The sequence below is a fragment of the Chaetomium tenue genome (assembly GCF_020726465.1).
Source record: "Chaetomium tenue strain MPI-SDFR-AT-0079 chromosome Unknown F5144scaffold_5, whole genome shotgun sequence".
Lineage (NCBI taxonomy): Eukaryota > Fungi > Ascomycota > Sordariomycetes > Sordariales > Chaetomiaceae > Chaetomium > Chaetomium tenue.
This window is the reverse complement of record NW_027117333.1, coordinates 2051132-2066179: the sequence shown is the minus strand read 5'-3', so window position 1 is coordinate 2066179 and position 15048 is coordinate 2051132. Positions and strand designations below refer to the sequence as shown.

The 15048-nt window shown below is 57.4% G+C and overlaps 2 protein-coding genes across 2 annotated transcripts; one reads left to right on the top strand and one right to left on the bottom strand.

The window, feature by feature from the left end:
* Positions 1-7179: 7179 nt before the first annotated feature.
* F5144DRAFT_291399 (CBF/Mak21 family-domain-containing protein) lies at positions 7180-9249 on the bottom strand. Its single transcript, XM_066783819.1, has 3 exons — positions 8506-9249; positions 7569-8451; positions 7180-7513 (listed from the first exon to the last, which is right to left on the bottom strand). The coding sequence occupies exons 1-3, from the start codon at positions 9120-9122 to the stop codon at positions 7367-7369; spliced, it is 1647 nt and encodes a 548-aa protein (XP_066641397.1). The 5' UTR covers positions 9123-9249; the 3' UTR covers positions 7180-7366.
* Positions 9250-9461: 212 nt separating this feature from the next.
* Positions 9462-15030, top strand: F5144DRAFT_549382 (uncharacterized protein; the record flags this gene model as incomplete). The annotated part of the gene is made up of 13 exons (XM_066787574.1): positions 9462-9492; positions 9565-10016; positions 10080-10302; positions 10490-10508; positions 10846-10865; positions 11402-12272; positions 12347-12661; positions 12714-13031; positions 13082-13145; positions 13202-14218; position 14549; positions 14584-14889; positions 14990-15030. The coding sequence occupies 13 exons, from the start codon at positions 9462-9464 to the stop codon at positions 15028-15030; spliced, it is 3678 nt and encodes a 1225-aa protein (XP_066641396.1).
* Positions 15031-15048: the final 18 nt, after the last annotated feature.

Sequence of the window (15048 nt, the reverse complement as noted above, 5' to 3'; positions counted from 1 at the left end):
ATGGCGATCGGGCCACAGTGATTTCCAATAGGAACCATCATGGTGTTGCCGCGGGCTGTCACGCTGGTCGACTTGCTCAGAGCGAGAGGTCTTGGACGCGCAAAGACGGTAGCATCCGAGATCGAATCAGTGATCGTCCGCCGGGCCTGTGAATGTTTAGCTGCCGTTGCGGAGTGGCCCAACCAACCGTGCCAACCGTGCCAACCCAGGTGGGATGGAGAGACGGGGGGGCGTAGCCGAAGTACCGAATAGCGGCGGGCAAGGCCCAGAGAGGCTTGAGTCCGCGTTTGGGGGAGGAACAAGATCGCTGGGTACCGGGCAGGGGTGGGTGCGACGAACGGCGAGCACAGGACGAGGGCTGCTGAATGTTGCTGCTCTCATGATTGGGCTGACAGAAGGAGTGGTTGTGAATGACCGCCCCGCGGCAGGTTGGGCAGAAATGGACCTTGGGGGGCATCGCTACCCAAAGGCACGCCCCGGGCCAGTCGCCTGCCGCGGGACTCGCAGCTCTCGCAGCTGCTCCCACACCCAAAGGGGCGAGCTTGCTAGGGTTCGTTCGAGCCTCGTGAGCAGCGAGCAGCAGCGGACTCGACCCCCGTGAGGAGGATCCCCGTTTCGGTTTCCGGGCGAACCATCAAGGAAGCCATGGATGTCAACCTAGATTCAGCCACTATCCGACACAACGAGGATCCCATTGCGCAGCAACTGCGGTGAGTGGGGTGATATTGTTGTGATGAGCCGATTTGAGAGACCCCGAGGCGCTGAAAGGGATCACAATTGAGTTTGGCTCGTTTTGTTTTAGTAAATACGACTCCTGATTCTGTGGGGGGAGCATGACCCCTCGATGGCGTGGTGGTGGTGTTGAGGGCTGAAAGCCGAGGTCCGCGGGGCAGAAAAACGCCATCATTAGTTTTGGGTCGGCTAAGTGGTGCGCTGCCCGCTGTGATGATGCGATGCTAGACAATTGATCCATCCGTACCTCTCATACTGCGAACGGGTTCTCGTCATCACCGTAAACCGTGCAAAAAAGGCCACTGAACCACTGACTGACCAGTTCGATCACATCACCAGCAGCGGCTTCAACGGCAGCTGCAACGGCAACAACGGCATCAACGGCAAACCTGGAACTGCTGCAATATCCGTTTGTCAGCGACTCACCACCAGGTTCTGTTTCGAGATTGGACTATCGGGCGGAACGGAAGACCCGCGGGTCCTTGCGGCAAAGCCGTGCTTCCATCCGCGTTCCAATCATTCTCAGCGTTGCGTTGTGAGGAAGTGGATGTGACGGTGAAGTGGGAACGGGGAATTCGTCCCCACCTGAGACCGCCGGTAACGTTTTGGCAGCTCCTTCCCTGGCAAGCCTGGGCAAACAGGCAGCTTTGCAAAACGGCAACTAATTAAAGTCACGTGATAATGCTACACCACAGAACTGCATGCTGCTTCAGTGCTTCCCAACCCACGTTCGAGAAGTTCCATGTCATCTGACTGGGCAAAGTGAGGCGGTCCTTCCTTCCCCTTCCCCAGAATCCCAGTTCCAACACCTCAACCACGCCGCAACACAGCGTCAAACATTTTTTGCAGGTTCCTATGGCTCCTGCCTGAAACCACAGCCTCTGTCTCTCACTCTCCCTCTCACTGTCTCGTGCATCCATCCATCCATGCTATGCCATTCATGGATTGTTTTGAATCCATCGCGGCTTTCCTATTTTCGACCACTGCGCTTCCATCCCGTTTGAGCCAAAAATCTGACAGGAAACAGAAAACGGTTCGCGCCCACGCACCAATGCAAAAAATGCGGTGGCTGGGTGCAGCGCGTTGATGGTTCAGCAACTCCACTTCTGTCCCTCAACTCGAGCTCTCTTTCGTTTGTCGGCACGCCCACTGGACGGAGAACGGAGCGCTTGCAGCTGCTCAACACGCCGCCTGGCCACTCGCGGCGCCTGCCCAGACCCGGTGTGCGCATGGCCGCATATTCGAGGCCCGCGCCATGTCGACCCAAACAAAGCCCCGCGTCCCTTCGTCCATACCCAATACCCAACAACAAGAGTCGGTGTGTTTCTGGTTCTCCGGGCACGCGAAAGGAACGCGTCCTGTCCGGATCGCGAGCCGGTCCCAAACATCACTACCACTTCAGTAGTCGCCAGGGGCACTGCAAGCCCCACTCCCGGTTTCGCCTGCCTGTCGATGGTCAGCTGTTTACGACTTCCTCTGGACGGCGAGCCTCACGCCCAATGGTGCCGGCGACAATTCACCTTACTTTACTGGAGATGTGACCCTGAAAGCACGACCTCGCTCCCGATCAGCTTGGCCAGGGCACTCTTGGGGAATCCCCGGGCCAGCTACTCCCGCCCTAGCCGCCATGGACATCCCACCTGCTAGGCCTGAAGAAGAGGCGTGATCCGAAACGTTACTCACTCCATGACCGGCATCCCGGATGAGTTCCTCATTTTGCCGGTGGAGATGTTCCTTGCCTCAAAGTGGCCTGCTTTCGTGCTCTGATCCAGAACGAGCAGCGCTACACAGAGAAAAGTGCCAAACTAGGCTGACTGCGAAACCGTCTGCGAAACCCGTTCCAGCGACCCGGGAGTGCGACCTCCCGCCAATCACTGCCCCGAGACAGCCCATCCGCCATGACACAGCTAACCGTCTCGATGTTCCTGAGCTCCCCGAATCAGAGTGACTCACCCACGCGTGAAAGCCGCGGTTCCGGCGCTCTGGGAAACTGTCTTTGCCGAGAATCTTAAACGACTGCATGTGCATCGATCGACCTGTGTCCTGTCTGCGGATGCAATATTTGTTGGTTCCAGTCTCGAGCTTCAAAACCGCCTCTGGTCCCTCTTCCACTCCCGGCCCGTCAGACATCGTCTGCATGCATGCAATACCGGAGACTTGACGCCCCAGCGATCAAGGCCCAACTTTGTGGCCCAGGATCTGGTCGGATTCGATCTCGAGGGGCGCAACTAGGGTCGAACCAAGTGTTAGTTTCCTGCCCAACGGCACGGTTCTGCCAATACCGTTCCGTCTTTGAGACTCCTTCAGCATGCCCACATGCTCGCTGCAGGATGGCGAGTGCAAACCTGGTGCCTTTGTCAGGGGCCCCGCTGGGAAATATTCCTATTTGTTACCTATTTCTGGGGCAAAGACGTCGTGTCAGGCGGTCCCACAAACCTCCCGAGGTCCGCTCATTTTTGCAACACGACTGACTCATACTCACGGTCGTGATTTCAATACCATTCGGGAGTCTTCAGGAGCAACTGCTCTCCCGGTGTTTCTCCATCTGGGTTTGAGCATGCCCACTTTCTTGAGAGCCCATTGATTGTTTCACAGGATACCATAATGCTAGGAACTCTTCCGGCAAGTCCGACTTCCTAGTCCAACTTCCTACAGGTCCATCCAACCAGTTGAGGCACTCTTCCTTGACACTGACGTCGCAACACCATGCGTATGAGCTCCTGAGAGCGGTGAGGATCATTATCACCTTATCTTCCAAGTTCCACCAGTCCCCGTCGCGAAATCGCGACTACACGGGATGCTCACGAAGGAAACGGCGAGTTGATCATACCAAGCCAGACCATCGGGAAATTATCTCAGGCGGTGAACCGCAAAACAGAAGTCCATGACGCGGTCTCCCCGACGATTTTTGCTCGGCTGGGCCAGAACAGGCTCACGAGACTGGGTTTGGCTCCTCGATCCGGAAGTATGGGTCGTTGGTCTCGCGATTCCTGCAGCCTGCAGGAAAAACATGCAGCTCGAACGAGGTTATGGGGCCGCGCGCGAGACCATATCCGCACTGCTTGGCGGCAAGCTGCAGCTATTCAACGTGCAACATGCAGTGCAGTGCAGCGCAGTGGAGCGCAGCCCGAGAGGCGTCTTGCAGACCCCGTCGCCGCTGACGCGGTGAAAGCAGCCGTCTTGCCTTTCTGACTTCCAAGATCCAGATCCGGCTGGCCGTCATGCGATTGTCCGTCGTTTGTTTGTTTGGAGTGAGCAAGACGCCTGGCCAGCCATGGTGTCGTTAGTCTGGAGAAGGCGCAGTCGCCTGCGGGACACACCAACAACAACATTATCCGGGCTGTGGCGATACGATGCGATATACTTAGATTTTTTCTCCATTTTTCGTCCAGTCACCGCCCGTTTGGATCAATATCCTCTCCGTTTTGGCCCAGGTAACCACCTTTTTGGCAATTCGGAAATCTGGAAACCCCAACCCATGCTGCTTTGATATCGCGCGCCGTGGATCGGGGAGTAGCGGTGAAGAAGTTTCGGAACCGCAGCACCGACCCGGGCGCCCGGCGGCGTTTTACACCCCTGGGGCCAAGCAATCCCGAGGATCGGTTTGAGCCCATGTGGATCTTGCTTCTGACTTTTTTGACTTTTTTTTCCTCTTTTCCCTTCCCTTCCTTTCCCGATCCCTTGCTTGCCCTTGTCCCTTGCCTCGGCCGGGGTGGGTTTGGATTTGAGTTTTGCACACCCTACCCAGACCGGATCGGCAAACCGCACTAGGCGACACTATGACCGAATCTGTACCGGCGGGATCGGACTGTCGACCTCATCCGGGGGGTTTCGGGGACGTGGGTGGGCAAAGCGGCTGGAACGGATGAGTCAGATCGTCGGTCTTGGATCGTGGGGTATGATGTCCCCGTCGACGTAACCAGTGAGACAAACTGAGCGCGGGACCCCCTCCTTTCCGACCGACCTACCACGGGAGCTCCGGACGACGCGGGCTAGATACGGGGGGCGGTGGCGACTTCGGACGGAAAGGCGCGGCGGCACGGAAGTAGGCGGACGCGGGTTAGTCGCCGAGCAGGCAGACAGGCGGGCAGGCACGCGTGCAGACGGATTTCCTCACCGCCCTACGCAATTTTTCCAATTTCTGCGCGGTCCGGCTTGCTGAGCTGAACTGAACCAACCTGCACTCCTGAGATGATGCGGGGGAGGAGCCTGCCGCGGTCCGGCCGGGCCAAGAAGGCCGATACGGGCACCGGAGACCGAACGGGACGTGCACTAGACGGAGGCGGGGTGGGGTCGGAGTGGGGGCTGCGGCAGGTAGGTTGGACCCCGATGGGAAGTCGGTGAATAGAGGGCGGTGGGTTTCCGGTTTCCCCCTTTTGTCTCCCCTCGCTCCCTCGCTCCCTCGTGGGCTGTGGGCGAGCTAGCGGTGGGGGCGGGGGGTGTCTCTGTGAGACACTGCCGGTCATTGCATTTGCCTATCGTCGTATGTACATGCCCTGCTGCTTGCTATCCAAGACCTACTTTCGGACGCAGTGGGCGTACCATTCTCGGCTTTTCCCATTTTTTCTACTTTGCTCGGCCAAGGCGGCTAGATGTGGTGAGAAACACCCATGACAAGCAAAGGGAGCCATAGAAGAATAGCAATGACAGTAAACCAACCTCCCTGCGCCTCTTCCATACCGCCCGTCCGTTGCAAAAGGAACCGTCAGTCTGTAAGCTACAGGCAGAGCTGCGCCTTATTACAAAGCTGTGGCGCTGTGCCCTCCGCTCGCGTGGAAGGTTCCCGGGGTCCCATCCCCCATCCCACCGATCAATCAATCGTGCAGCGTTTCATGGGCCTATTTACCATGTCCTTCAACCTTGCCCTTGTCAGTCATTGCTCTATGTACCTTGCCTGCCTTGCGGCTCTGGGTGAAACGCCCCCCGAGGTGGGGATCCTTGTTAGTTAATTATTCTTGATTGTTTTTCTTGACCGCTAGTTGGGCGTCGACGAGTTGGAGAGGAGAGATGTGAGATCGGAGATGGGATGGGGTTGGTGCCCGATGGTCCTTTCATCTCGGGTCTTGTCTGCCTGTTTTGTTTGTCTGTGCCTGTGCCTAGATGTGTGTGGAGGGAGGAGGTACATGGTTGTGTGTGTGTACATGGCTGGATGTACCTGTCTGGCTGTGTGTACCTGGCTGTGTGTATGTGTAGGGTGCGGGGGAGGGGTGCTCGTTCCGCGGAAAGGGGGCCTACTCTCTTTCTCTTTCCGGTGTTATGGGTGAGCGGGATGATTGTCGGGACGCGTAGGTCAAGTGAGGCGGGGTGAGGGTTTGTGAGCGAGTGAGGCTGAGGGTGTGGGTGGGTAGGGTGGGAGAGCAGATGTGAATGGCCCAAGACTCCGTGAAAGATTCTCATCTCGGGGATGGTTTGGGGAATCAGAGAGAACTGATAGGTGGAGGAAGGGGCAGCACGGGGATCACGGGGACCACGGGGGGATCTTGCGGGATGGGTGATGGCGCAGCGATTTGGAGTTCACGCTGATTTGGAGTTGGGGGAGTGGTTCTTGCGAGAAACGGTGCTGATTATGCTGATCGATGAGCCACCGCGCGTACTGATCGGGGATGTCTATTGCACCTAAAGGGGGGTGGCCGGATGGCGATGGTGGTGATGAGGCTTGCTTGGGGACGAGCGCGGGCTGGTTTCCCTGCCGCCCTCCAAAAAGAAGACGCATGCAACAATTGGTTATGATTGTGACTGTTGGTAAACACACAAATCCTCACAGACGTTGTGAGGCTCTGCTCGATTGGCGGAGTAAGCAACGCCATGCACATGCAAGCAGGATCCTGGCGCTTCGAGGTGCATCCGAGCCAGGCTCAGCGCATCCGGCTGAGACCTGGGGATGAAGTCAACGGCAAGGAACGTAAAAGTGAAGTAGAGACGGAACACCAAGGCGCAAGGCCGTAGCACAATGTATTATTTGGTTGCGCGGCCTAAACTAAGGGGAGCAGCATCGTGGAATGACATATCACTTTGATGGTCACGGAGGCCGACCGGTATATAATAGGGGTAACCTCAACCCTAGATCTGTGGGCGCTGTCGTGAAACCACCCGGCGTAATGGCGAGGTGGGCTGCTCGTCCCGGTCAGGAGTCGTGCTGCGGCTCCGGGGTGCACAAAAGAGGGGTTGGAGAGCACCTCGTGCCACCGTCCCACGAATCTGCCTCCCATAAAAAGTGAGGCGTGAGCGATCACCCGGCAGAGGTCCGGAAGCTCATCCATGTCACCGGGTGCTTCACCCGAGGGGCACGCTACCCCTCACTTGTAGCAGCCATGAGTAACTCCAGAGCTTGCCGTGCTTAGGGGCCGCGCTATCCATGTTCCAATGCCGCAATAAGCAGCGTGTACCGTCGGAAGGAGCCGTCCGGTTGGTGTCGACGGGCCGGAACACTGTCCTCAACGCTCCGCCCTCAAACGGACATGCAGTGTATACCTGCCTGCATGACCGGTTTTCGAGACATGGTTGTGCGACGACAGCACGTGCCAGACGGTGTATCTTTCGAGGGTTGCACGACGTTACGAGGTGTCGGGGAGAAAAATAGGAGGCCGTATGGCTTCCGATCGGGAGAGACCAGGTAGAGGAGATGGAGAAAACCTTATGCCGAGCCAAAGTCCCACAAGCTGGCGAGCAAGCTGTCCGTCTCCCCTGAAGCCCCATCAGCTTTGTTGAATATTCTCTTGGGAATCATGTATTCGACGACTGGTGGCTTCTTGACTTCCTTGCTTATTTCGGCCTCGAGGAGCTACGTTGCCGCCTGTTAGCTTGCTTCATCCGTTTCCCAACTGCGGAGCACTTACACTGCCATAAGAGTGGTCCAAGAAGTCCTCGAGGCTATACGCCTGCTTGGTGAACTGTTCAGATATGATTTTGGCGATCGTGGCGACGTTGGGGTGATAGTGAGACTGCAGCTGCACAATCTCCCACAGACAACTGTCGATGGCATGCGTTTCCATCGGGTCTCTCTCGTCTGGCAAGAAAGGGTCATCCAGACCTTCGGTCTCCAACAGATCCTTCTCTTCCTTGCTACGAGGCACACGGTGCATCATAAAGGTGGTGAGAGGGTGCTTCTTGAAGAGGTTATAGAACCATGGCACGATGACCACGATAGCACTCGGCGGCGCATTGAGTGCCAGACGGGCCAACCGTTTGATGAAGCTAGCCACCATCACTGCGGGCAAATGGGAGGACCCAAGGAAGGTGTCAAGCAAGCGCAAAAAGCGTGAGCGGTGCTTGGAGTGGAGGATATCGGCGTCGAGTAATGAGTAGAGCTTGGTGAAGAACTCTGGGTAATCAAGATTGCGCTCCTGTATCAGATAGAATACTCCTGATAGAGCGAGAAGTGAGATGGAGCCACCCGAGTTGTAGCAGTCGGTCAGGAAATCCATGAGGAGCTCGGGCTGGGTGAACCAGGGGGCGATGGACGTGGCCATGGCCTCCAGGACCTTCTTCCTTTGCTCCTTGCTCAGGCCAAGATGCATGAGTGCCAACCATGCCTCTTGGGCCTGTTTCTTGTGCTGCGACAAAGAGCGCAATGGGTGCTTCTTCTTCTGGGGCGGCTCGATGTAGAACTCCTCCAGATCGTCGTTCGATTCGGGTACGTCCTCCATGCTGATTAGCATCTCGAACACCGTGTTCCGGATGTCTTCGTCCACGGCGTTCTCTCTCTCTGTCAGGTAGGTCCTATTCATTGTCAGCATATTGTTGAGGCCGGATGACAAGGGCAAGATGACTTACTTGATGGCCTCGAAGGTGTAGAAACGGATATCGTGGTACTCATCGACGAACTTCTCCGAAAATTCTTCCAGTAGCTGCTCAACAGGGGATTCGAGAAGGCCAGCGACGATATCCGAGAAGAAATACCGGGGGAACACTGCTTCCGCCCGGTCGCCGAGGTGTTGGGCTTCCGCTTTGAGAAGGGCCATGGCCAGCATCAGGGCGTTCGACGCCAGTTTCTTGCTCCGGAACATGGCCAAGAGAGCTCCCCTGTAGTCGGCCAAGCGGTCCCTGAGCCAGCCTGTTACGGTAGCATCCTTTTCCGACACATCCTTCCTCTTAACCAAGTTGCCCGCGGCCAAAAGCCGTATGAAGATGCGACACAGCGCCTCCGAGGCGGCCAAGGAAGCTTTTGAGTCTTGGTCGGCTTTCTGCGCAAGTTCGATAAGAGTCGCGATGTTGTTGTAGTGCTTCTTTGACTCTTGGATTTCGGTTTCGAGCCTCTCGATGGTGGCCTGAAGGTTGTCGCTGTCGTCGCCGCCCGCAGATTTCCTCCTCTTCTTGGTCAAATCCCCGTTCTCCTGGCGCTTCCGCTTGCCCGCAGTTTTGGCTGCGGTATCCCCCACAGCGGCCGGCATGTTTGATCAAATCGAAAGGTATTACCGCTCGCGATTGTGCTGGGTGGTCCTTCGATCTTCAGTTTTCGGTTTCTGGGCTTCGTCCTGCAACTCGGGTCCAGCAAAAATTAAGTGGGGCAGATCTAATTCGAAAATTGATAGATGCCAAGCATGGAGTTCTTGAGAAGTAATCGATAAGTTAGCTGGTTATCCAGGTCAGCCGCTGTGCCACGTGACATATCCACGGCAAAGAGCCGGGTCAAGGCATTCCGTTAAAACCTCAATTCGCACTTGGCAGCAGCAGCAAGCTCCGACAACGACGTCAAGCCGTCCCGCAATCGATATCCCACCCTTTTCACAATGGCGTCCCGCTTGGCGAGAAGTGCTGTCGGTGAGTACATGACCGGACTGTGTGCGCCCAATTGAGTTGTGCCGACGGAAAGCTGACTGCTATGCTATGAAGGGGCCGCCCGCCTGCGACCGACCGTGGCTCCGCGCGCCCTCCCTGCCGTCTCGTCCCTCGTCACGGCCCGCCACAGCTCGAATGTGCCGACGACCGACCCCAAGACCAAGGCCCAGTCGATCCTCGACGCCATGCCCGGCAACAGCCTGCTTTCCAAGACGGCCATCCTGTCGTCGGCCGCCGGTGCCTCCATCTACGCCCTCAGCAACGAGTACTACGTCATGAACGAGGAGACCGTCGTCGCCGTCTGCCTGCTCAGCGTCTGGACTGCCCTCATCAAGTTCGGTGGCCCCATGTACCGCGAGTGGGCTGAGGGACAGAACGAGAAGATCAAGAACATCCTCAACGCCGCCCGTGCCGACCACACCCAGGCCGTCAAGACGCGCATCGAGGACGTCAAGCAGATGTCGGGCGTCATTGACGTGACCAAGACCCTGTTCCAGGTGTCCAAGGTGGGCCACCTATTTTTTGCTGGGATCCGGTTTTCCGACCCTTGCCGCTGACAGTGTTGCTAGGAAACCGCCAAGTTGGAGGCCGAGGCCTACGAGCTCGAGCAGCGCACGGCGCTGGCTGCCGAGGCCAAGAACGTGCTGGACTCGTGGGTGCGCTACGAGAGCCAGGTCAAGCAGCGCCAGCAGAAGGAGCTCGCCCAGAGCATCATTGCCAAGGTGCAGAAGGAGTTGGAGAACCCCAAGGTGCTGCAGCAGATTCTGCAGCAGAGCGTGGCGGATGTCGAGAGTAGGTTTCCTGAGCTATGCGCGGAGGGGCAGTATGGCTAACGCGATGCAGGGATCGTTTCTTCCAAGGCTCAATAGACGGTTACTCGGATAGAGCTGAGATGCGAGATTCCCTTTGTACCAGTGTCCATACACACCTCTGTGCCAATATAACCCCTTAGTCTCGCTTTGACTTGGCTGCGTTCTAGCTTCCTGGTGGTCGATTTGGTCAGTTGGTCTACTTTGTTCAGCAATGCCATGGCCATAGTCCTGGTCAGGGGCCAGGCAAGGTATCGAATTACATATGAGGAGAGTAGGAGCATGGGAAGTCTACATGAATTGTATGCGGGGGTCTAGGCTGCTGCTGCATGGGGAGGCTTTGCTGCAGGTTCAAAAGGGAAGCAAGATCAATAATTGCCAAGCAACCCGTTCTCGGCCAACCCCTCCTCATGCACAATCACCGAGACCCATGTGGCGTCCGAATTTGGGGTCGTGATATCAAATGGAGGCCTCCGTCTCCCACTTTGCGGCGATAACCATATCAAGCCCATTGAAATCAAAACAGGTTTGTTTTTGTCCGCGTTGGTGAGTTGCAAAGAACACTTGTAGGACGGGTATTTTTTGGGCCATGGGGTGTGAGGGTGCTTAGGCAAAGAGGGAATTACTGTATACTTGGTACGGTATTGCCAATTCAAACTCTAAAGCTGCATCTCGAAATCAAGGAAGGCGTTGTTCTTTGAGACCGGGAGGAGTGGGGCACAGCGAACTCCTTTTAGCTTCCGTCCCTTGCTCCCGTCTCAAGTGCCTGAGTTATCTCATGTGTCGCAGGGATCTTTAACTTCAATCACAGCCAGCCTATCCCAGTTGCACTTTGACCCCGAAACACAATATGATATCATGAGGCTCATTGACCATCCCAAGGAGTAAAGGAGGGAATTTATTTGTAAAGGGGAAGATTGACATTCCCATCATCAACTTTAAAATTGCAGTATCACAACAGGGCCTCAATTGAGCCATTCAAGCACAAAGACAAGACTCGCCTCGCATCGCATCGCGCGCACACACACCACCTTTACAAACGCAACAGGAGACATTAAGGAATAACAAAAACACCCTTTTAGCCAGCCACGGAGGAAAGGACATGGGTGACGGACCGGCCAACCAAGGGCCTGTTTCCGTCCCCAGCAGCAGTAATAACACCAATCCTCCTACTTCTGGACCAGCAACCACACCCGCACCAGCTACGGGCTCCAGCCGCGGTGGTGTAACATCCAACACGCCGACAACCTCCACCGGCTTCCGCCACCAAGCCATCCGCATCCAAGAGCCCTCCGAACGGCGTCCCCTCCTCCCACAGCGCGCCGCCTTCTCGCACAACCTCGACGGCGACGTCTTCTCTTGCGAGAGCTACGGCACCACCCCCGGCGGCCACAACAACAACAACAACAGCGACAACAACGCCCACGATGGCGGAAGCCCAGGCAACTCGGCGCACGTGCGCAGCCTGCCCGTGTACACGACGATCCACCGGATCCGGCGCGACATCATCTCGGTGGTGGAGGACTACCTCTCGCTGGAGCAGCTGCGCGACGTGCGGCTCAACGTGTCGGTGATCCGCCCCCTGGTCGACAAGCTGTACGAGCAGGACGACATCTCCATCGTCTACGCCCTGCTCGTCAACCGCGCCCAGTTCCTCAGCGAGCAGGCCCACCTCAGCAACCGCCAGAACGTCAACTTCACCCGCGCCATGCTGTGCGAGCTCATCGCCACCCGCATCCTGCGCCGCTTCAACGAGGATAATGAGGGGCCTCGTAATCTGCTGGTGCTGGCGCATATTCTGATTGCCGGGTTTGAGCCGTTTCAGAATGCGCCCGAGTCGGTCCGGGCTGAGGCTGGCGCGTCGAGTGCCCGTCATAGGACGCTGCCTGCCCTGGAGGTGGCTATTCTGAGTGAGAGTCGTGTGTTCTTGGCGAGTACCAGTTGTCAGAAGATGTGAGTTTGTCTTTCTCTCCCGCTGGCGGTGGAATTGAGGCAAGGTATGGTGCTAATGTGGAGGGATGTGACAGTGTCGATGCCATCTACGAAGGGAGGGTGATTTACACCCCCTCGACTTACATGGACATCATCCCCGACCGGTACAAGCAGCGGCCCATCTCGCTATACAACCCCCGAGAGGCGCCGCTGCTCAACCACTACCGCCTGGTGGTGCCCCGGACGCGGAACCTCCTCGAGATGATGCACTTTGTGGTGCTGCTAGCCCTATACCTCGCCTTCATGAGCGAGAGGGACGGCACGCGCATCACCACCCTCGAGATGTGCTTTACGTTTTACGCTTTTGGGTGGGTGCTGGACCAGTTTGCCACGCTCCTGGGCCATGGATGGTAAGTCTGCTGAACGACGAGTGACGATCGTGATGGCTAAAAGACAATGCAGGGATGTGTACGCCCAAAACCTCTGGTCCTTCCTCGACGTCACCTTTGCCGTCATTTACTGGATCTACCTTGTCATCCGCGTCTACGGCTGGGGGGCTGGGAAGCCGGAAGCCGGGCAGCAGGCTCTCGACGTGCTGGCTATGGGTGCCCCGGTGCTGATTCCCCGCCTGGCGTTTAATCTGCTCTCGGACAACCTGGTGTTCCTGTCGCTTAGGTCTATGATGTCCGATTTTGCGCTGCTGTCGGCTCTGGCCATCTGGTGCTTCCTCGGTTTTCTACTCTCGCTAGTTTGGCTGGGGAATGGCCATTTCGGCGCTGGGTAGGTATTCCTCCAATTGAGTGAGGTGCTCGTTTGCTAAGATACAACAGGACCATCAGCAAGTGGATGATTTACATCTGGTTTGGGCTGGACGGGTCGGGTATCCAGCGTTCAGTGAGTCCAATATGATTTACACCTTCGACTTCCCACCAACTAACAAACACGCGCAGACCGACTTCCACCAAATCCTCGGCCCCGCCCTCATGGTGACCTTTGCCTTCCTCGGCAACACGCTCTTCCTCACCATCCTCGTCTCCATGCTCTCCACCACCTTCGGGCACATCGTCAACAACGCGCCCGCCGAGATCCAGTTCCGCCGCGCCGTCATGACACTCGAGGGCGTCAAAGGCGACGCCATCTTCGCCTACCCGCCCCCCTTCAACATCCTCGCCATCCTCCTCCTCGTGCCCCTCAAATTCTGCGTCTCCCCGCGCTGGTTCCACAAAATCCACGTCCTCTCCGTCCGCCTCATCAACCTGCCCATCCTGCTGCTCATCGCCCTCACCGAGCGCCGCTCCCTCCCCCTCCCCCTCAGCACCTCCCTCCTGCCCGCCCTCTCCCCGGCCCCCTCCCTCGCCCGCAGCACCACCACCTCCCTCTACCACCCGCCCCTCAAGATCCGCCGCCGCTTCTGGGACCGCTGGCGCATCACCGCCCACGGCGACATCGCCACTGTCTTTGACGTGCCCCTGCCGGATGCTGTTCTGGCGGAGATTGCGGCGGACGATGATATGACGCGCCATCTTATTCGGCGGCAGTTTGCGTGGGGGACTGGGGGTGGTGGTGGTGGTGCTGGTGGGGGAGGGGGGCGGCATCCGGGTGCGCCGGGGTCGCAGACGCAGCCGTCGCCGCAGCCGTCGCCGGGGGTGGTGTTTAAACCCGGGTTGGGGCAGGGGCAGGGACAGGGCAAGGGGACGGCGCCGCGGCCGCCGGGACCGGGGCCGCGGCTGGGGCCACTGCAGGGTGGTCCTCCGAGGATGGTGGGGCGCAGGGACAGTATTGCGCCGTTTCCGGGGCTGAGGGCGGAGTTGCACGGCGTGTTGAGCGAAAGTGATGAAGTTAGTGATATCACCTCGAGGCTGGAGGCGTTGGAGGAGGGGATGGAGAGGATTGAGGGGCTGTTGGAGAGGTTGGTGGAGGGGATGGTTGCGTCGAGTGGGAGTGGGGGTGGGGGTGGGAGTGGGAGTGTGAGTGATGATGTGGCGGTGGAGGAGGGGTCGGACGGGGAGGTGGTGGATGGGGGTGTCCCGGATGGGGGAGGGGGTGTCGGTGTGACGGGGGTGGGGGTGGGTGGGATTGGGCGGAGGAGGTCGTTGTCTTTGGCGGAGTTGAATCGGGAGGCTGATGAGGAGTGAGTGGGAGTGGGTGAGTGAGTTATGGGGTTTGCATTGCGAGGTGTTTTGAAGCAGCAGCGTGGCATGTGTTTTTGAATCTGGTGATATGAAGAACAAAGAATTGTCGTTTTTACCTTCAGGTGGTTTAAGGGTGATCGCAGTGCTGACTTCAGATCATGGTAGTGTGGGTGGGCACTTGACTACCTGTCCCCAACCAGCACCAGCTAGAGATAAGTGTTCCTCTAACTTTGGCACCTGTCACACCTCCAAACCTCGCGCCTTCCTGCAAAAACAACTTGACGATACTCTACCCATTTCCATCAAGACCAAAATCAGCTCAAACCTCTCAGAACACATCGCCAGGCCACACCAATGCCAGGGAACAACCAACCCAAAAAGGAGAGGACTCAAAATGTGCCTCGTCACCCACTACCGCGACTTCCACTGCGGCCACCGCTGGGCCATCGTCACCACACCCTGCTACCCCGGAATGGGCTTTGACACCTGCCCACAGTTTGTCGATGGTAAGGCCCGGCCGCTGCCGCCGAGGCTGGTTGCGCAGGGGGAGCCGTGTCCTAAGTGGTACGTTTCTCTTTTATTACTACTACTTGCATCTTTTATTAGGACATGGTTTGTTTATGAAGGTTGGGTGGAAATGGTGCTGATGGGGAAATAGTGACCTT